Below are 22,210 nucleotides of genomic sequence, written 5' to 3'. Positions count from 1 at the left end.
GAACTTCTCACAACGTTTGGTCAGCGGTTGAACTGTACTGTAAAATGATTCTAATGATCTCTGTACATTTAAATGAAGAAAATGCTTTTATCTCTGCTAGCCAAACTACAAACTATGCTTTTCCCAACTACATGAATAGCTGAAATTCGAAGTTTACTTGCCTAAGCATGTAATTCGGTCCTATTTCGATTAGAATGAAAATAAATTATATTTTGTTTACGAAGGTACCTTAATATCGTTTTTTTATTTTCATTGAATTAACATTAAATGAGAAATATTTTTATTTTCAACAAACATAAAGTACTCTAGCTCATTATTTAACTAAAATGGCAGACGTTTTTTAATGGATGTAAAATGATAATTAAATAAAATTAAAATGCAATATATCTTGTTAAATTTCTACCTTTTTAATTTTCAATAAATTTATGATATTAATGATATAATATCCAAATCATACATCTATTATGACAATCTTCCTTTATTTTATGTATTATTAATGGTGCAGAAAGAGAATCCGGATTTCCAGAGTTTCGTACGTCAGGAATATATGACGTTCTACATCATTTGTAAAACGTCATGTACTGCTGACGTACAGAGAAAAAAGGGATTTAATACTTACGGCATTAAAGATAGCGGTTTTAAAATATTGCTGCACGTAATAAGAATTAAGAGGAATTCTAAAATTATCCATAATGGAAGAGACACATTGTTTCCATCGCAGTTCATTTTTTGAATCGTAAGTTTTTCTCATTGAGCCGTAAACTAAATTCTTCCATTCGTTCGACAGTAACGGTAAGGATTCCAGAACAACTCTCCATATCATATAATTAGCCACTATTCTGAAAAGAGAAGCAAAAATTATCAGATTATTGAAACTAATGTGTTCTAATTTTACTTTCTAGTATGTTTTTCATTCACTAACTTGAATATTCTTCTGAACAGTTTTGTGAGAAACATTAAGAAATAAAATATACTGAATGTCTTAGTATTAGGATTACAAGCTTTTACGAGGGATAAAATACACTCTGATGGCTTGGAATCAATCATATAGCAGTATAAGGGCATATTAAAATGTATATGCGTCTGTGTGGACATAAAATACCAGAAACAAAAGGATAACACGGATGGGAATTTATATTGCGATAATAAATGTACATTAAGAAAAGTAAAAGGAAAGAAAGTGTCTTACACGAACTGTAATACAGGCTTTACACTTTCACGAGTTTCAGAATATTACTCAAAATTTCGAGCAAGTCAATAACTATACCATTAGATACTGCAATGCGCTCAACTAGTGCAGCTCAATCCAATGCCTTCCGCTCAATAGAGGTGTCACGTATTTATGCTTTCATATGTGCCAGAAGAGGTAATTAAGGCATGTTAAGTCCAGCGATCGATCGAGATAGTACACTGGACCACCATTCCCGATCAACTATCGATAAAATGTAGCATCTAATTGATTACGCGTTCTATGGTTAAAATCGGCGATGGTCCCATTGTGCTGGAACCACAAAATTTCGCATCGATGCAAAAAGCTCTTCGTTATCCAGAAATGTAGTAACAGGTGTTTCAGAAATATGAAGTAGTTGCTACCGTTGAGACCAAAAGGCAATTAACAGGTAAAATCCAATGAGGTGGTTCTTCAAAATGCTGGCTGAAACATCCACCGCAGACAACTCGGTGTTGCACAATTTGATGTCGCATGGAGGATCGATACATGGCTATTATTGAATTCATGACGTGTTCCCTTATTAAACACGATTCATCGATGAGCAACAGAGAAGCAGAGGAAAGGGGATCTATAGCACTCTATACTCGAATGTTCGAATTTGAAATGACCTGTATAGGGCATAATTATTCTTAGTGTTGGATTTTGTGTTGATCTTTCCCGCCTTATATCAGCTCCCTGGAAGGAGCTGTTTGAGTTAGCCTGCGTTGTAGACGTACAAAGGAATTATGGCTGGGAGTACATCTTATCAGGAAGCGTGCCTTGTGCAATCACTTCTGCTGCTCGCCCATTATACTCCGTAGTTCCATATACTGGCTATATTTTTGCTGATTCGTGTAATCCCCAATTTCCCTAATTTTGCATCTGTAGGTGAAATAAAATTTGTATGCATGTGAATGAGAACGCTCGAACCAACTCCACCGAGAAGCATTTCTAACGAATTAAATTTAGATATTCACATTTATTATAAATGCAATAAATGCAAAGTATCGTTTAAAATTTAAAATATTGCTTTGAAACCCTCGTTTAAAATTAATTTCAAGCAACAGCCTTTTTTGCATTCTAAAAAAAAAATGGGGTTGTTCAAATGAATTATTTGTTAAGATGATCTACAATCTTATTTTTACCGAAATCGGTTTTATGAAAACTTTATGTTTAATTTAAAGTGAAATTTCCCTTACCTCTTATCTGTTTGATTAATCAATGTGATCAACTTCTTGATATAATTTATGTCACCAATAAACAAGCTTTCATCCCTGGTTATTTTAACTTTCAGCAATTCACTAAAATATCTAATCCACATAACCTACAAAAAATAAGATATAAGAGATAAGTGCTTGATATTATTACTTGCACAAAAAGATATATTACAAGCAACACGACATAAGAAATGAAATATTTGATATTAAATCTCGGCAATATGATTTTGATTCAATAAGTATAGGATTGGCAAGGAAGTAATTTTGGTTTGCACAAATAAGATATCGTTATGTTCATTTTGCTCTTCTTTTGCCAGTCTTATTTATATATATTGTTACGTTTTTCTTTTCTTACTTCTGATTATTCTGACACCAGTTGTTATGTTATTTTCTTCCTTCGCGTTCGTACGGGGTTCATGTGAATTTGGAGTGAATAATGACGACACTACTTGATTGATGAAGTATCGAAACACACTTTATTAGCCAGTACTTATGAGGACAGCTCCAAAATCACGTTACAGTCGTCGAAGAACTACTGTAAACATGCTGACACAATCAGCGACACAGCCTTAAGGTTATCAGGCTATCACGGTGGAGACAGCTTCCTGCAAAGCAGCCGACTCTGCTTTCCGGAGTACAGCTCCCGACTCTGCTTGGTCGTTCTCGGAACTCCACGTACTCTCGAGATTCTCCACTCTACAACTCGCGATGCACTCGACGACACACACAGCACAACTCCTGACTCTCAATTGAGTCGTTTCCGGAGCTCACCACGCTCTTTCGACGATGCACTAACCGCGATACACTAAGAGACTCCTTCGGTGCACTCGACGACCCACTCGGCACTCGCTGCCCGGCTGTCAACTCGATCGACTCCGCACTGCTCGCTAGACGAGGCGTACTCTTCCTCTCGATGAAGCACACACTGACTGCGGACAAGCAGGGTTTATATAGTTTTCGGCTTGTGTTCGGGAACATTCTGGACTAAACCGGTAAGAATTCGTTCCAGAAGGTTCTCCAACCGTCCATGGTATATCGCCAATTTTGTCGCCAAATGGGCGATTTCTCGCCAAATGTGGCAACCCTGCCCTCCCTTGCCATTTTATGGCAACCCTAAAACTGCTTTGCGGGGAAGCCATCTTACCGCGCCTGTACATTTCGTAACAATATATATATTGAGATTTGGCAGATAACACTTTTTCGTGCTATAGAAACCAATTCCGTATATTTTTGTTTAGAACTGTTAATTTACGGACAATTTTAACATAGGGTATAAAAATGAATTCTTTCCATATATTTTACTTCTTTATTTTCATAAAGGCTTGAGAGCGGTTGATACTTACAAATATTTACGTTAAGTTTATGGTGTTGTATACTTAAAACAGAACGCAAATGTCAGAATTGGTTTAAAATCTTTAATTCTGGAGATGTTTCACTTGAACGTTCTGGCCGATTTTTCTGAGTTGATGATAGCAAAATTAAAGCCATAATTGAACTGAACTGTCATATAACTGTGCGAAAACTTGCAAAAAGTTTAAATGTATCACACGCAATAATTGAAAATCACATAGAATGTTTTGGACTCTTTTAAGAAGTTCGATATTTGCGTTCCGCATGAATTGAAAGGAATTCACTTAACACAATGAATTAATATTTCAAACGTAACGTAATCGGCCCATGTCTGAAGCGAATATCACTGGTGATGAAAAATGGATCGTCTAACAATAGCACTAATCGAAAACTGTCGTGGTGCGAGCGCGATTCGCACTTCAGACTTAAAATAAGAGCTTAAGAATATAAGAACTTAAAACACACAGTACATTCAAAATGAGAAAAGAAAATAATGGAAGTTAAAAACTTACTAAATTATGTGATTCAAATCTTATTTATTGCATTAACTTAAGCTATTATGACACTTTGAATTGCACAAGAGGCCCTTGCTTTTACAACTGCATTTATTTGTGGAACACTTCTTTTGCAATGACAGTGTGTACATACACTCCTCTCTTTTCGACCTACACCAGAACATATTTGTGATTGTCGACATACACCGGTGAGGGTCCGAATGTAAAGAATGTAATACAATATTCGATCTTTCACCGACGTGTTTGGTGACTGCTGACATTCTCCGGTGAAAGTCAACATTCTCGAATTTCGGTCTTTCACGGGAACATATATACACCAAAAAAACTGGAAGATCCATGACTCAAATAGAACAAAAAAGTGTAGTTTTTCTATGTCGCATATTGGTTCCAAAAAATTTATTGGTCTCTATAGTGGCACTCAAGTTAAAATGCGGTAGATGAAAGTTTGTCACTGTCTTGACTGGGCTGGGTCACCTCTCTCAAGTCACCTGGGTCATTCTGTCTCTAGTCACCTTTTAAGTGAAAAAGACTTTAGGGAATTGTAAACTTCCCCTGTGCATGTTCCTGTGGTTTAACGATTAGTAAGTCTGTTTGGCAACCAGAAGGTTCGTAGGCCAAATTCCGGTGAGAACTGATTTTCCATATTTCTCCCCTAGCAGTTCTATAACTTTGCAATGGCGTTCGATTAAAGCGTGGCGGATGTTAAATCATCACCAACTGGATTTGGTCAACTTCATCTCGTTACCATCTTCCCTAGTTTCCTTTAAATGGAGGAGAATATAAGAAATTATCGCATTTTTACAGAGCATATTTTCATAGTGTAATTGTTAGCACATCCAGCCAGCAGTCGGAGGATTTGTGTTCAAATCATGGTTACGGGTTTGCTCATTTTTCACGATTCTCTCTCCAAAAAAAAACATTCTAACAGCTCTACAACTATTTCCTGAACTATGAAGCACCTAGCAATGAAAACAGATCCTCTTACCTTGCTAGCCGCTGACTTTTTCCCCATTCGGCTAAAAGAATTCTTACGGAATTTTAATAGGTAATTTTAAACGAAATATTAAATATCGTAAACAAGTCAAAGGGGAATAATTTAACTTACTATTTGCATAGTAAGTAAAATTATTCCCCTTTGACTAATGCTAAATAATTAAAATGGACTCTGAATGCGAAAAAAAATGTATGAGCACATGTGAAATTCAGTAAAACAATTTAATTTAGGTGCCAAGTTTCTTATACTGTTAAAACGAAACCATGCTCAGTCAAAATGAAACAAAATTGTAATAAACACAGTAAATGTAATCCTAAATTACGTATTTTAATATTCGTGGTAAATTCAAATATTCTTGATTAAAAAAAAAGAAATGTGTACCAAAATTTCTAAGAATACTTCTTGGAAATTCGTTTACAGGAAAGGAAAGAATACATTATTAAGGAAAAATATGTACCTATACAAGATTAGTAAACATTCTTTCCAGCATTAGTTTTCATTATTCGTTACTTTGCAGATAAATTATTTGAAATTTTAATATTGCTTCATATTCTTCATAAGAAGTCTCGACAGGCTTTGCAAAAGTTTTAAAAATTATTTTGTCAAATCTAAAATCTGCAAACATATGTCTAAATTAAAATTTAGGTATCATTTACAGTGACGGATTACCAATATATTGAAATACACTGTAAATAGACTTGAAGTTTTTATCTCGCTATTGCAGAAATAGTTATAAAAATACAAAACGAAATATTCAGAGAGGAGTTGTAAAGTATAATACATTTTTCCTTCCTGTAAATGAATCCAAATTTACGTTAATTTCTTATTGTCCATTTTCCTCTTAATTTATTCCGTTTTCATCTCTCATTTGTATAAAATCATATTATCAAGATGATTGACATAAACAGAATTTATTTCGCGAAAGAATTTGGTCTAGACATATATATATTAAACTTTCATAGGTCATACGCCAGAGAATATTAAAAGTTGTACCCGAATAACATAATTGTTTCTAACCATCGGATTGATGAATGGCTTTAATATCTGACATGAATGAAATTTTTTAACTTCAAGTGAATTTAAAATATATGTATTAGTTTGACTAAACTAAGTCACAGATCTCCGAGAAAACAAATACGTAATTTTACTGTATTCGGTGACATTTTTTTCGGAAAACGAGCTGGTAACGTATAAATGTATTTCTCTAGAAAACGTGCAGATAGAAGAACCTTCTTAAAGGCAGAAAAAACCATTTGCATAGAATGGTTTTAGCAGTTCGCTTAAGATATATGCCATTTTGAATTCCTTTTTTGAATAGACCTCATGAATTATCTAAGTGATATTCTATATGTCTGCAGATCAACAGGCTTAAAATCGATCGATTTTTTTTTCTTTCATATATTTTTCTCTTTTACATGCGGATTTATTTGGCTACTGTGAGCATTACACTCCAAACGAACGTACTGCACGTATTGCATTAGCCGTCGATAAAAGTTGGCAGATTCCAGTATTTTTCAACATATAAGATAACATATAACTCAAGGATGCGATACCACTAGCCCTAATGTCAATTGTTGGCACTCGCACTGATGTCAACGGCTCGCATGATTAAAACATACGTCATGCTGAACATATCACGTGGAAGCATAAGTATCTACATAATAGTCTTAGCATGTTTGGACAGGTGTAGGATCTTGAGAAACAATTCGTGAATATGGCTGTGCTCTTGCAACTATATACTAAATTAGAAAAGTGAAAAGTTATGGAATTTTTATGCACCAAATGAATTAAAGCTACACATCGCCTGATAAGAGTTTTATCAGATATATATATTTCTGAATTGTACATAAAAGCATGAATGGCTCGAGCAGATGAAAAACCAACGTCGAGACGCGAATTTATGAGATCACGCCTATCAAAATCGTGAGGACCCAGGACTAATTAAATAAAAAATAATAAACGTCCTATGTTCTAAGATGAGTGGCTCACACTGTTTGAAGTGAGAGCCCCTCAACTTCCTGTATTCACTATTTCCAGGGTAAATATTGCGGAAGATTCTCCTTACCGAAGTCTTTTACACCATTCATGTCGAACTGAAACTCTGAAAAATTTGTGAAATGTAAGTACTCAAATGATTGACTCCTGACATTAAAGATCAGTGCATCCCAAGAGCTTATGCGTTGGCATGAAGCTGATAATGGTGCATTACTTTAGTGTAGCTTCAATAGTATTTAAAGCTGGTTTACATTTCTGAGTGCAATGAGGCTTTCGTTAGCACAGTCTGACACGTTAGCAGAGTTAGATGGCTGAGTACTCGTCGATGATATTGTGTACAATCTACTGCTTTTAGATCGATAGTTATTTTTTAGATGGAGCCACTAAACCATTATTTTTAAATAGGAGAATAAACATAAATAATGAAGAATACATTGTAAAGATTATCTTAATTTATCTAACAGTTAAATGAGTTAAAGTTGCTTTCTTATCTCTTCTTAATTTCAAGCTTACAACTTCCGGCCAGAACATATTTGTAGAATCGCTTTTGAATGCAAATGAGGAGATGTATTTAACTGTGAAGTTCTACTGCCTTTGACAGAGCCAGTGATTCTGACTAGCACTCGTTAGCCTTTTCAAACTGCTCTCTCTCTCTCTTAAGCTATTATTACGCTCAACCGTACTTTAGGCCCTCGATAGCTTCGACGTTAATTAGGGTTAAGGGACCAACTCTGTTAGAAAGCTTCGGCTATATCTTTTTAAGATTATAGTTAAGATTAGTTTAGTTATTAGTTTCTTGAGTTCGACCCCGAGTGGAGGCTTTATTGTAACTCCCAGAAAGGAATCGTCTGTTAAAACTTTATTGGAATAATAAAGGGTAATTTCACCGTTCTTACGTTTTGTTCTCTGTCTGACGAACTCGAGCGATTATTCGCTTACCAGTTCTTAAGATTCCTCAACTTTAGGTACAGATTAAAACACTTAGGAATCTTACAACATAAATGAAAATGATTCCATTAATTATTGCATTAAATCATTAAATTTTTAGTTCCATTCAATTTAAATTGCATCATATTTCAGTAACAGGAGCTTCATAAAGTAAAAAAAAATTCAATAGCTTTCATATTCGAACGCAGAATAAAATAGTGGGGAAAACATGTCTGAAACAACAACCAATTTTAGTTGAGTCATCTAACATTTTTTCTACAATTCATCCACGGGTCAGTATTTATTAATCTTTCAATTAAAAATTGGTTTTCCGTGGCGTTTTACACGTGGATATTATAAAGTTAATTTCTTCCTATAACTTTTCCGTATACAGTATAAAATCCGAAATCCGGAATCGTTGGGAATTCGGCAATTCGGTATTCCGAATAGTAATGTAGCATTTATGTCCATAAAATTAAATTAAAGAAAAATTTTGTGTGTTTTTTTTATGAAATTATTGCTTTTAATATTAGTTGTTTAAGTTGTGTGTTTCTTTATTTTTTCGGTAATATGTTTTGAGCAGATATAATTTCTTGTTCAATAAGAGATTTCCATTGTTCAAGTGTATACGAGCCAGTTTCCCTTAGAAAGTCCTCTACGAAGGCATCCCTCCCCTTAGGCAGATAGCCCTAGTGTGCTTTGCCATAATTAAATACACACACACACCATAGTTCAAGTCCTGAAACTACCATGTGCTGTATTCTCACTGTAGAAAAATAAACTAAAATCATACCAATTACAATGGCTTTTTATAAATGATTCAAACGCGATTCTAAAAATACGTTCTGGCCGGAAGTTGTAAGCTTGAATTTAAGAAAAGAACTTTAACTCAAAATTTAACTGTTAGATAAATTAAGATAATCCTTACAATGTATTCTTCATTATTTATGTTTATTTTCATATTTAGAAATAATGATTTAGTGGCTCCATCTAAAAAATAACTATCGATCTAAAAGCAGTAGATTGCATACAATATCATCGACGGGTACTCAGCCGCTTGTTGTGCTAACGAATGCTTCAGTGTTAATCGAAATTTTTTCATTCTCAGCAACCTCTTTGTCACTTTCTTCCTAATCGGCAGCTACATTTTCTCGATTTTAACCATAATGCATGTTATAGGATCTGTTAGTTGACTCACGTTGAAGCATTCTCATAGCAATGCAGAACTTTTGTTTTATCATATTCATTTATTATTACTTCTCCGCATTTTTCTTCACAGATTTGCGTTTGTTGGAAAAGTAGTAAACATACTACTTTGCAGTCGACGTTGTCGGCAATATCGCCAAACAAGTCCAATTTATTGCCAATAATAGATAAGCGTGACATCACAACACATTCATAAGAGCTGGAGCTTGTATAAGTGAACGGCAAAGGCTTTCTTTCCGTCAGTTTTAAGCTTATAAGCAACAGAATCATGCTAATTTTTTTGCATGCTTTACAAATTAAATAAGCAGCTTCAAACTTTGCTAAATAGTATTCAAACATGGTACATACACATAGGCGGGACTTAGGCGTAGCAGAAGTTTATAACTTAACAACTTTTTTCGAAATACAAAAGAGTGCAAATTTAGTTTTTTGTAAAAATTCAAACTGCATTTTTAAAAAATTAAAAATAATATTTTATGCTAAAGTAACATTATATGACAGATTTGTAAGTTCTATTAACATAAGCCAGGATTGTGGTTAATAAGAAAGACACTGCAATGGGTAGACGATAGCCAATGGAAGTGATGAGGAATCCTTTAGCTTTAGCTTAAAATTGCCAGAATGCATCATCTTCCTTAGAGAAGCCGCACTAAGCATTTTCACAAAACAGCAAAGAAGTCAAGATGAAGAAAAAGTATAAAAATTTCTATTATTTCGGGAGCTTACCACACATCGAAATCAGGCAAGAAAACAATAGGAAAGGTCTAGATGCCCTACTGGCAAAGCAAATATGAATCAGTGCTTAACCAGGAGGTCAGAACTCTAATTAGGAGCCCGATACAAGTGACTCATGCACATAAGTCTCATGCATCGCATCCCTCTTATTATTAAATGGGAGCTTATCTTATGCAAACCCTGATCTTCAATAAACCAAGCTACGTTTTCTAAGGAAACTGTATATTAACTGCTTTTTATCCTCTATTGTCTAGCCTTGGTTAGATGAGACAAAAAAATGCTAATTCTGAGAACCGTTTAAAGACGAAGGTTTAGTGGTAACCAGTGTTAACCAGAGTTAATTAACCAGTGTATAGTCATTGGCCAGGATGTGATTCCTAGCTTGACAGTGTCATGCAAGAATCTTAATTAACTGAAAAAAACCGCTTTTTAAGGTACACCTGGTTTTTCTTGACAGACATTACTAGACTTAACAAGTAAAACAAATTTTCGAAATAGTAAGCTAGCATCATTCTAAATTTTTACAGCATTAAGCAGAAAATCCATAATATGCAAAAGTAGAATACGCATGAATTACAAACAAGATTTAACTTTAAATTCGAATAAGATATTAAAATAAGCAATATCTATAATAATAATGATACTTTATGGTTTTATGTAGAATATAGAATTAATTGCAGTCTTGAAGTTAAAGATTTTTATCTATAACTTCACGCTTCGTGGAAGAAATCATTTAAGTGCACATAAGTAAAACTAAGAAAGCACTTTTTATACAAATTTAAATCATCTACAAAGTTTAAAAAATAAAAATCAAAAATATTTTTTTAAATGTGGCATAAAAGACATTTGCGTCAGTTTTATGTTGATTATCACAATAATCATTTAAAAAAGCCACTGCAATTGGTATAATTTTAGTTTATTTTTTCACAAAAATTTCCGTTTGAAACTCAAAATAATTTTAGTTTATTTTTTCACAAAAATTTCCGCTTGAAACTTAAAATAATTTTTAGAAAGTAGTTCATCTTTTGGCATGCTTAGCTATAATGAACATTGATATAGTACATTATTTTGACTATGATTCTACTTTAGATAGTTACAGAATAATAAATACCTTGGGCACTTCTTGCTTGAGTTGCTCAACGGTATAGAGATTCCATAGGTAATATTCCTCAAGCGGCACAGAGAACTGTGGAAAAAATAAACATATTAATCAGTTCTAAAAAATAGACATCATTTCATTTAAATAATTACTAAATATGAGTAGGCAATACAAAAAAGCATCAACTAAGTTTTAACATAGATATATTTAATAAAAGCAAACCCATGAACTCTGATGAAAAAAATTTGCTATATATCGTAAGAATGTCAATCTCACGATTACTGAATTTCAAATTCTATTCATATTAACGTTTTCAAATGCTTCTTCCTCCCCCCCCAAAAAAAAAGAACTTTCAGTTTTTGTACTTTTTTTTTTACTTATTCTGAATACAGATAAAGTCATACGCATCTGTTGAAGCTGCATTAAATATACACTACAATCAGATAAAGTTTTTATTGTGATTCTCTAAAGTCATTATGCTTAACACATCACTAGATTATTCTAAATACCTACTTTCAGGTAAAATCATACGTATCTGTTGAAGCTGCATGAAATATACACTGTACAATCAGATAAAGTTATTAATGGAGTCTCTTAAGTCATTATACTTAACGCATCACTAGATTTTGCTTTAGCATTTTATTTCGCTTAATCAAAAATAATTAGATTTCCTGACTGTGAGGAATAATCCCACACATCAGTGCAGTGTCTTCATCAGATTATGTCCCACATTCTATTAAACATCAAAGTGAGCTTCAAATATAATTCCTTTGCTGCTACTCAATAATATTCTTACTACTTTTCATAGACTGGTTTCTTGCTTTCGAAACATATGTAACCAGCTCTGCTTTCGGAGACCTTTTTGAGCCTTTTCAGCATTTTCGAGTAGTGTACAAAATTATCTAACACGTATTTAAGCAGAAATCGTAGATTTCTCAGAAACTGTGAAGTATAATTTTATTTTTATGATGCATGACATCATAACAATAAATACAAGAGGAAAAATTTAAGAGCACTGCATATGATTAAGACTGTAGCATGAAACAATTTAAATGGTAATAATATGTTATGAAGAGAGTTCAGAAAAAAAAAGGTATAACTCAGAAAAATTAAGGATTGTAAATTTAATATAAAATGCGATCTCCTCCTAATCGGTACACATATATGACAACACATATATGACAACGTTAGCCACAGTTTGAGTAATTAAGTTCCACTCTTCCAGAAATTTCATCTTAAGGGCATTTAACTTCTTAGGAGGATGATGCCTCCTCCTAAAGTTCCTAAAGTCTCTTACAATGCTGGCAATAACATTGGCTATAGTCTCTTACTTGTTGGAAATAACTTTGTTAATCACACTTTGAGTAATTAAGTTCCCCTCTCCAGAAATTTCATCTTAAATGCATTTAACTTCTTAGGAGCATGATGCCTCCTCCTAAAGTCCTTCACAACTTCTTGTCTAAGCTAGCTCATAAGTTCTCCATGGAGGTAACATCAGCAGATTTTGCTAAATACAGTATTCGCTTAGTGTCTTCACTGTCAAGGAACTCATCAACAAGATTAGTTCGATATGGACTAACATTATCGTCTATAAATAAGAAGATCCGCATGGCACGTTCGAAAAATCTTACGTAAGGTTCTAAGACCTCACCCAGATATCTGCGGATGGTCACAGATCCGCTGTTGAAAACGTATAGGAACTCACCACCAATGGCTACTGTCACTCCCCACCCAAACCATCCATTGGATGTAGGAAGTAAGAAGAAGCGGCCGTAACCGGTTTTCCTCAATACGCTGCTTTGAAGCACTGGCAATCCCTTCATGGAGACCAAAACTTTGGGTGATTTACCATTACGTTCAGTGGGTTTTGACACGATCGGATGTAAATATTTTGTAATTACGTCGTAAATGCACATATTTCCTTTTTCTACAATATTTCAGAGTCCTAAGTATATGAAAAGAATACATATTTAAGCAACATTTCATTCTGAACGCAATTAAATGCTATACTTTTCACAGAGCGATTTGTTCAGAACGGTTTAATTTGAATGAAATATTTTCACAAGTTTTTACTAATTACATTAGAAAAAAAATTTAAAGTAATTCGATTTTATTCGGTTAAGGATTAAAAATATTAAGATCAAAGATTTTTTAAAAAAAATATTTAAAACTTGTAACTGAGTTATTACAAAATTTAAGGGACTATAAACTGAGTTATTACAAAATATAAGGGACTATAATATTCTTTTAATTATACTTATCAGATTTCTTACCCTTAATTAAAAGACTTGCTTGGAAAACATTTAAGAATCTGGAATCAATAAGAGGACCATTCATGATCGGACCTCCTTTGGCAGGATACACAAATGTTTTCACCTCCATCGATTACCTTATGTTCAAATTCTTAATAAGCTGCCTTGATGATGTGGCACGTTCACATCATCATGGTACTTCCGCCGAATTCGTCTTCCGTTTTTCCGTTTTACACATTTGTGTAAAACTATACATAATTTTACACAAATGTGTGGTTACAAATCAAGGAAAAGTTAACTTATTGGCATATCTGTGTGTATATTTGTTAATTTTGACAAAGATTGCAGCATTTGGTGGTAATTTTATTTTTTAATTAACCCAAATGAGTAAAAAGTGTAAACGCAAAGTGATTATTTTGCAGTTATATAAAAATAAAATGATGAGTTTAAAATGAGAAACTATAAAGCCTCTCCTCTAAAATTTTTAAAAAGTACATTTAACAATAATATGTGGACGACAAAAAAATATTTTGCTTAAAACATTTTGGCGGTTGGAACATAAAATAAAAGTAGCAAATATTCTATCAAGGGTATCGAAAGACGTATACAATTTTAAAGGTACCGTAAGGTATTTTTCATGCTTTAAGCATAACATTAGCGCTAAAATCTATATTTTTGTTGTTCAACAGCTTAGAATTTTATAAACCAAATTCATAATCAAAATCGCTGTTGTTAGTTATGGAAAAATAACCAAGAAGTGATTGTGTAAATGTCACTAAACTATACCAATTGCTATTATCCATCACACAATGAATGTTTCTTTTATGCGGAAATGTCCCGTTTTTCCATTTGTATAAAACTGTCGTGTGTCGAAATACTACTATCGAAGCGCTGTCAAGGGAGCTTCTGAATGTAAAAAAAAAACACCCCATTTGGAGACCGAATCTTCAAGGCAGTGCTTCACTCTTAGTGCCGGGCTTGCCCTTTCTCCCTTTCTTACCTCCATGATGCCATCAGACCTGCATTAGCGAGACCATCATTTTCCATAATGTTCGAAGGAAGATTTTTTGGTCTTGACTCTCTCCAGATGTAAACATGTTTAGAACCAGATGTTAAACTAAATCTCGACTCATCAGTAAGGAGAACATAGGACCATTGTTGTTCATTCCAGTTCTGATGTTTCTTTGAACCAATTAAATTGATTTCCCTTTTGTTGTGAAGACAGTGAATCACATGCCCTTGGTTTTGTGGCATACAGACCTTTTTCATTTAGTCTTCTGTGTACAGTTTGCTTTGCCACAACAGCTCCAGTTGCGACTGCGATTGTTGAATTTAACTGCCGAGCAGCAGAATTCCTGGTAAGAAAGGGCAGTCATTGCCAGATAGCGATCTTCAGAAGTAGTTTTTATTCCTTTACAACATTGTTCAGGTCTTCTTACACTAGTTCTAGTGTTCTGCAATTGCTTCCAAACCGTAGAGACCGTCTTGAAATTGTCTCACACCTCACCGCTTCCATTATTGTACGGGCATCTTAAATGGCCTATGATTCATTACATCACAGATTCTTCCAAATGATACTTCCGAGCCATAACAAACCGATTTGAGCCCTTACATTCTGGATCAAACATTACATTACAGAAATTCCCAGCCCCAGATCTTCACTTTGCGGAAAACGCTTGATTCGCCGTCATATCGCGTTAATTTACATATCAGAAAACGTTTGATTATTCTTCACAATTCACTCACTTTACATTTTCCTTCATACAAATGTTGATATTTAAATTAATTATGGTACATAGATAATGTTATGTTTCGGTTTAAAACAAAGATGGATTGAAAATGAATATAGCGCTTGCAAATGGCTTTTTCAATAATAATTGCACAGAATGTAAAAATATTTCAAAGTTTTGTTTACATACTACTTTATAAATGTTCTATGTGACTCCCTTTGGTAACACGGACAACATCTAAGCAGTGCTGCGTTTCACGTCATACTTTCTGAAGCATATCTGTAATCACCAGCTGAATTAGTTTAAAGAGGCCGAAAATGAAACAGTACGTAATTCCATCCCCTGCGATGTTATGTGATGTCTGCGATGTCTGTGGGGTTATGTGAAAGACCTTGTGTATGTGCTCCCTTTGCCAAAAATCCTTCCAGAACTCAAAATGCGCATTTATAATGCGCTTGCGTTGTTGACTCCGGATATGCTTCAGAATGTATGGCGTTAAATGGACTACCGCTTAGATGTTGGCCGTGTGACCAGGGGAGTCACATAGAACATTTATGTAAAGAAAGATTTTTGAACCTGTTTTACACCTCTTTTGAACCTGTGCAATTCTGATCGATAAATTCTTTCCAATTTAATAGTTATAGACGTTTGTAATCACTATAATCATTTGAATCCACACTGGAGAGCTAAGAGAATTCTGGGGAAGGAAGTTATGGATACTCTGTAACTACAAAATCTTAATAAGAATTAAGCAAACAGAAAAACCCGGGAATCGTTGCCTTAGATTGAACAGCTGTATAATATGTTTTTTCTCGTTTCATGATTAAATGAAGGTTTACAAATGTGTGCATACATATATCGCATTATATTAGTAACAACTGTAAACCTTCTGCAGCCTGACCCCCAAAATAAAGGCGTAGCTCTCAAAAGCAAATCTAGAAGTGATGGTAGTCGTATTTTGAGTGTTAAAATTCATTGTTAAATCTTTAACAATAAATTTAAATTCAATTAAAAATGAATTTAACAATGAATTTAAATTCATTGTTAAAATTCATTGTTAATTATTTAACAACAATTTAACATTCCATTGTTAAATATTTATAAACACTGTAACATCCTGCATGAAAAAAAAGTCAGAATGAAAGAAATGGTTTCAAACCAAATAATTAAAAAAAAAATCTGAAATTTTTCAGATTTTAAATTACGTCCAAAGGGGCGTTTTTTTAACGTTTTGAGTGTTACCTTTATTTATTAAATATCATGTTCTTTGCACTTAAACCATAAAATTCAGTTCAAGAGCAATATCGCAAAATAATGTTAAATTAAACATATCTTTAGAATTTCCGATATACACAGTCTCGCGAGCTGGAGATAAAAGTATTTTTTTTTATATATAACGTTGCCATTTCTCGCTTTTAAAGCATTGAGTTTGTAAATCAAAAATTCGTTAAAGTTTTACAAAATATAAAATCTATAATAAAACAAATTCCATATTTGGGATTTCAGATGCCCATATTCGCAGTAGGATTTCGTCATTCAAAATTCGATGGCTCTATGTACCATTGTTTTATCACAATGCGAGAAATAGACAATCATTTATGCAGATTTTTCGTTATTTAATTTCTTCAAATATAATGCAGGACTCTAACATTTTGTGGGAACAGTTTGAAAAGTGAACCGACGTTTATGAGTCCGACGCAAAATGCCAAAACGAAAGCAATAGTCCTTCGGAACTGAAATCCCTTTGGACTAATAACATATTATAAATAGATAAAGAGAAAGAGAAATAGTTTCATAAAAACAAATAGTTTAAGAATAAAATGAGAAATCTATACTTACTTCTGCGAGCTTCGTCTCGAAATTGACAAGTTCAGTTATACTTTCCGAAACGGCGGAACTGAAAACAAAAATAGGCATGCGAGAGGAACTCAACATATAAGCCGCTCTCTCTATTATTTTCTTGTAATGATAATTTTCTTTATTTATCAAATAGTCTCGCTCTATTCCTAATGTCGGATGGTCCAACTTAAAAAAGAAAACAAAGTTAGTTTAGATGATCTAGAAAAGAGTAGAAACTTTTAGTAGCACTGTTTTTCATTGGGAAAAAGGTATTAACTTTATATTGAAGGAAACACAAGTTTGCAAAAGAGCTGGTGTTTTACAACTGAAATAAGAATTCCGTTTAACCAGAGAAGCTAAAATACTGCACATGTACTTATACTGCACCAATTCCTGTTCCTAATCTTTGGCTTCTATACCACGTAGTTCATTTTGGCGTGTCTTGTTGTAGCATTTCTAACATTTTCTGAACGTGAATGTTTTCAGACATGATAACTTTTTGTTCTTTTTTCATTTTCGTAGAGAAAAATATTATTTTCTCTACGAAAGGTTTTCAGACATTATTAGTTAACAAGTTTGCATCATTTTGTTTAATTTTGTGAGCTACACCAAAGCATTTTAACATTGGTAGAAACCCCTTGTTAAAAATACAATTTTAAAAAAGTCCGCAGCGGTAGCGGTACTTGGATCCACTTCTCAAAGAAGCAAAGTTAAGTAAATTGTATTTAAAAGTATTAGGGAACATATTTATGACTTCAACAACTATATGACTTAAACAACATACATTTATGGCTTCAACAACTTTAACATAATTGTATGTCATTTTCTAATTATAAGTTAAATTAATAATTTCATATTCATTTAAAAATTTTAATTGAAAGAACTGGTTTCTGAATGCTTACATAAACTGTAAAAGGAAATCACAATTGTATTATTTACTTACAATTCTATTATACTTGAATTTAATTTGAAGCAAAAAATTTAGAGAACATTCCAGAAAGAAGGGAGATTTCGAAATAATTCTTTCTTTTTTGAACTTGTAGAAATTGATTCTTAGGCATTGAATATGGAAACTTCATGAAATAGATGCAATTTCCTTTTTAGGAAAAAGAATAATTTCCCTGGGCCTGGAAAAGTGGCTCTGACTGAGCGCGTTATTGTATTAGAAAAGAACGAGAAGACAGCGACAAATAAATCCCCTAGTCCGGTTGCCAGACAGAGAAGAGAAGAGACAGAGAAGAAGAAGAGGTGGTGGGTGAACATTAAGTGTCAAGTAATAGCGAATAGAGGAATTGAAAAGTTAGGGGTAATGACCAAAAATACCCCGATTTCTACGAGCGAAAGAGAGGACGAAGAAAGCCAAAAAGAGTTGTTGAACCCTTTTTTTTTTTTTTTTTGAAGCCACTGTTTAGCTGAGTGAAATACAACAGTCTGTCTATCATCATAAGAAAAGCTCTCGCCAGTTAGTCTGCAGTTGTCTGTTGCCATAGAAACGAGTCTTAACCCATTTTCCATAGGGGTGTCTTGAAGATTTACTTTTCACTTTGCCATCTTGGCCCATTTAAAGATGAATTGGCAAACCTTGGTTCACCCCCCATTTGAAATGTACTAGCCCTGTTGCTAAGGCCCCACCCGCCAGTCACTGTGGTGGGCGCTGTTCTTCTCGTATACAGACAGTATATACTCAGCTAAACAGCAAAGGACGAACTGGCCAAAGGAAGCGGCAACTTAAGAGGTTATCACACTTGGTTACAATCCCTGCTGGACGGGACTTTTCTAAGAAACGAGGTTCTGGTAGCACTGGTTTAAACGAGAGGGTTCCTAGAAAAAAAAAGCCCTGCCTGAAGCAAAGTACCGCCTAGCTACGGAAACGATGTTGCGGTTAGGTGGGATTTTTCCCAACCTCACTGAAAATGTCTCGGCTGGACCTCTGTCCCAAGTAAAGACAAGCAGTCAGACAAAAGTTCTGATTCTGGAGCATCACGTGATCCCAATCTGAGCGATAATCGATTAGTGTTTGGCGTTCAAGTCTTTGTAGTAAGGGAAAATGATAAACTAGCTAGTGGGTTTCCAGTTTACTCCGCCGCTGGTGGACTACGATAAAGACAGTAAAACATCAATCTACAGGAATTTCCTTAGTTATTCTCAAGAAGGAAATAAATTATGCCTATTGATATTCTCTTTTTATTCAATAACTATAAAATGTTTAGAAACATATATATAACCTGTTTTCGGCTCGAAAATGTTTTAAGATAAAATATATTTAAAGGTTGGTTGACAAGACAGTCGAAAGTTATGATAAATTCGTGGTAAGCAAAAATTGAATTATGAAAAGGGTAGACGTTAACAAAATTTTAAACTGGAGAAAAGGCACTTGACGCTAATCATTAAGTACCCACCACCATACTATGAAGTTGTAAAGTTTTATCTCAAGTTCGAGGATACATGTATAACTGAGAAATTAGGTGTATCAGTAGTTTTCTGAGAGAAAATGATTGTGAATGAGCCACAAATAGGAATCAAGACAATCCTGTTTTATGAAAAAGAATGTATGATGGTGCTGAAAAACATGATAGATAGTTGCCCTAAGGAAAATTAGCACTTTTCTGCGTGATAATTGTAATTACAGACTTTTTTCATCCGCGACTGTATAGCAGGGATGGCCAAATTTCATGTCAGTAAGAACCATAATTTGGATTTCAGGAATTTGGATGTCAGTAAGACCCATTATTTGGATTTTCGATTCAAGTTAAAAAGCCTCAGCTAAATTTTCCAGAATCCACAAGTCCATATATACAACACATTAAAAGTAGTGAATCAGGTTTCAAATAGAAGGAAGCTTCTAAGGACTTTATATAGTAATGATATATTAGTTCATTTTGATTATTAGTGTATGAATGGTTCTGCATTTGATGCACTATGCTAAGAAAACATTTGTTTTAGCAGTATATTTTGTAGTGTCCTTATAAACTTTTTCTGTTAAAATGTTTGTAAAATCATTTTGTGAAAGTTTTCTGCAAACTGAAGCCTTAACTCATGTGATTCATTTCTTACTTTATATCAATTTATTTGTGAATAATGGAACCACTTATTTGCTCAATGTCTTTGGAATACACGTTATACTACCGAGGAAACAAATAGTTATATAAAAAATTGTTGAAAACATAAGTAATTTTGCTTTGTACAATGTAAATCATTTTTGTAATTTAAAGCATTCAAATATGCTTCATATATAGTTTTATGAACGGTTTTTATCCGATTTCTAGTTTATACTCAATATTACTGAATCCTTTTTATCAAAAACTGATTCAAATTTTCTTAGCGCTAGTTAGCCCCAACCAAATGTTTCAGCAACAGCTATTGCTAAGTTGTACAAGTAATATATAAAGCCATGTATACTCACTCTTATGATGTAAACCGATCTGTTACTTGGGTGCAGTATCACACTCAAGTTCATAAACATATTATGACTGAAACCCATTTTGCGCAGTTTAATGAGAGTTTCCATCCAGTCAAAGGACGCGTTATCCCAGTTTTCTCCTTCAATCATTGGCCAGCCACCAAGTTCATTCACAACCTCCTTCAGAGGTCCCTTTCCTGCGTTGTGGATACTTTCTGATCCCAGAAAAAAGTACTATGTGAGTTCAGACATTGGGTGGATAAGGGATAATAAAAATATAATAATACGGAAGTTCAATTTGAAATCGTCATATTACGGTTTACCATCTCAAAGGATTTGCCATTAATTATTTACAAATTCTTAAAAACCTAGAAGCAGTCAAATATTTCAAAACGTAAAAAAGTGGTTATGCACCATTTTTGTAACGTACTGCATTCGAAACCTTTTTTTGTTAATAGCAACAAACCTCTAAAATGTTCATAGAAGTTTTCAGTTGTATGAGTGCAAATTAAATGTATTTTAAATTAAATTGATTGTATTTATATACTATCAAAAAAATAGCTGTTTTATTCATAGAATGCATTTTTTTTATTTTACATTGCTAATTCTGCTAATCAGAAACAGACTGAAGTAGCACATGTCCAAAGCATGTATTTTTTCCTTGGATAAAAAAATATTTAAAATTTGTTTTTGGTTTTAGTTTTTTTTAATATTTTTAGTGTTACATGATATTTTTCAATATTTGGAGTGTAAAAAAAAAGCTTAAAATTACAGTGTTTTTTATACCTATTTCAATCGTTTTTGTATTTTTTATTATTGTTATATAAACTAAAAATTATTAAAATTAAACTAAAACTAAACTAAATTTATATAACTAAGATTTACTATCAAATTTTGATAATGTCTCAAAATGTTGTAAAAAGGACGAAATAAGCAACATAATCTCCCATAATACATGAAACGCGATACATTCGACATAATTTTGATTTTAATGTAATTAAATTCAAGGTGCTACTTTGGTAGACGGTTGCACGGATTTTGGCGATTGTTTGGCGAGTTTTCTTTTGGCGAGTAATACAACTTATGGTAAACCCATTGCTAGATAAGTTATTTATGGTAACCGATACTTTGTTGTCATTTTATTAAAAAAATAATGCGTTTTATTATGCATAACTTCCGTGTTTTAAATATTATTTATGGCTTCTAAATATTAAAACTCAATTTAATTTTACATTTTTATTTGAAATAAAAATTTTGTTGTTTATAATATTTTATATAATTTTATGCTGTTGATGATGTAATCAATGACGTCACCTTACTTAAAAAGTAATTGGTTTTATTAATATCTATAAATTTAATCTAATGTTTTAAACATTATTTATGGCTGTTAAATATTAAAATACAATTTAATTTTGCATTTGTTTTAAAAATGATTTTATTATGAATGATTATTTAAATAATTTTAATTCTATGCGTGATGTAATTAGCTCCCTGATTGGTTACTGAATATTTGTGCATTACCGCGCCATTTTAAAATTTTATTATTCATCTCTTCGAATTCGTCAGATTTCAAATGAATCGAAATTCAGAATATCTTCGTTTCGAAGATGAATGTTGTTATTGGTAATTACCAAGAATTATTGGTATTGGAATAAAAAAATTGCCCTTTGAGACCTTATTTTGGCCAACCTGTCTTTCCTAATCAAAGATTTATTTAGAAATTGTTAATAGCGTCAGAGGA

The 22,210-nt window shown here is 33.2% G+C and overlaps 1 protein-coding gene across 1 annotated transcript in view; it reads right to left on the bottom strand.

The window, feature by feature from the left end:
- Nucleotides 1-22,210, bottom strand: part of LOC118198482 (neprilysin-2-like) — a 123,805-nt gene that overhangs the window by 64,270 nt on the left and 37,325 nt on the right. The window contains exons 6-10 of the mRNA XM_035370178.2: nt 20,473-20,684; nt 17,070-17,255; nt 11,261-11,335; nt 2,410-2,534; nt 620-839 (exon numbers count right to left, since the gene is read on the bottom strand). Coding sequence (XP_035226069.1) covers nt 620-839; nt 2,410-2,534; nt 11,261-11,335; nt 17,070-17,255; nt 20,473-20,684 — 818 coding nt within the window. The remainder of the gene's footprint in view (nt 1-619; nt 840-2,409; nt 2,535-11,260; nt 11,336-17,069; nt 17,256-20,472; nt 20,685-22,210) is intronic.

The sequence above is a fragment of the Stegodyphus dumicola genome, chromosome 11 (assembly GCF_044657685.1).
Source record: "Stegodyphus dumicola isolate Sdum_Otavi_A_Nest chromosome 11, ASM4465768v1".
Classification (NCBI taxonomy): domain Eukaryota; kingdom Metazoa; phylum Arthropoda; class Arachnida; order Araneae; family Eresidae; genus Stegodyphus; species Stegodyphus dumicola.
This window is presented reverse-complemented; position numbering and strand designations above follow the sequence as displayed.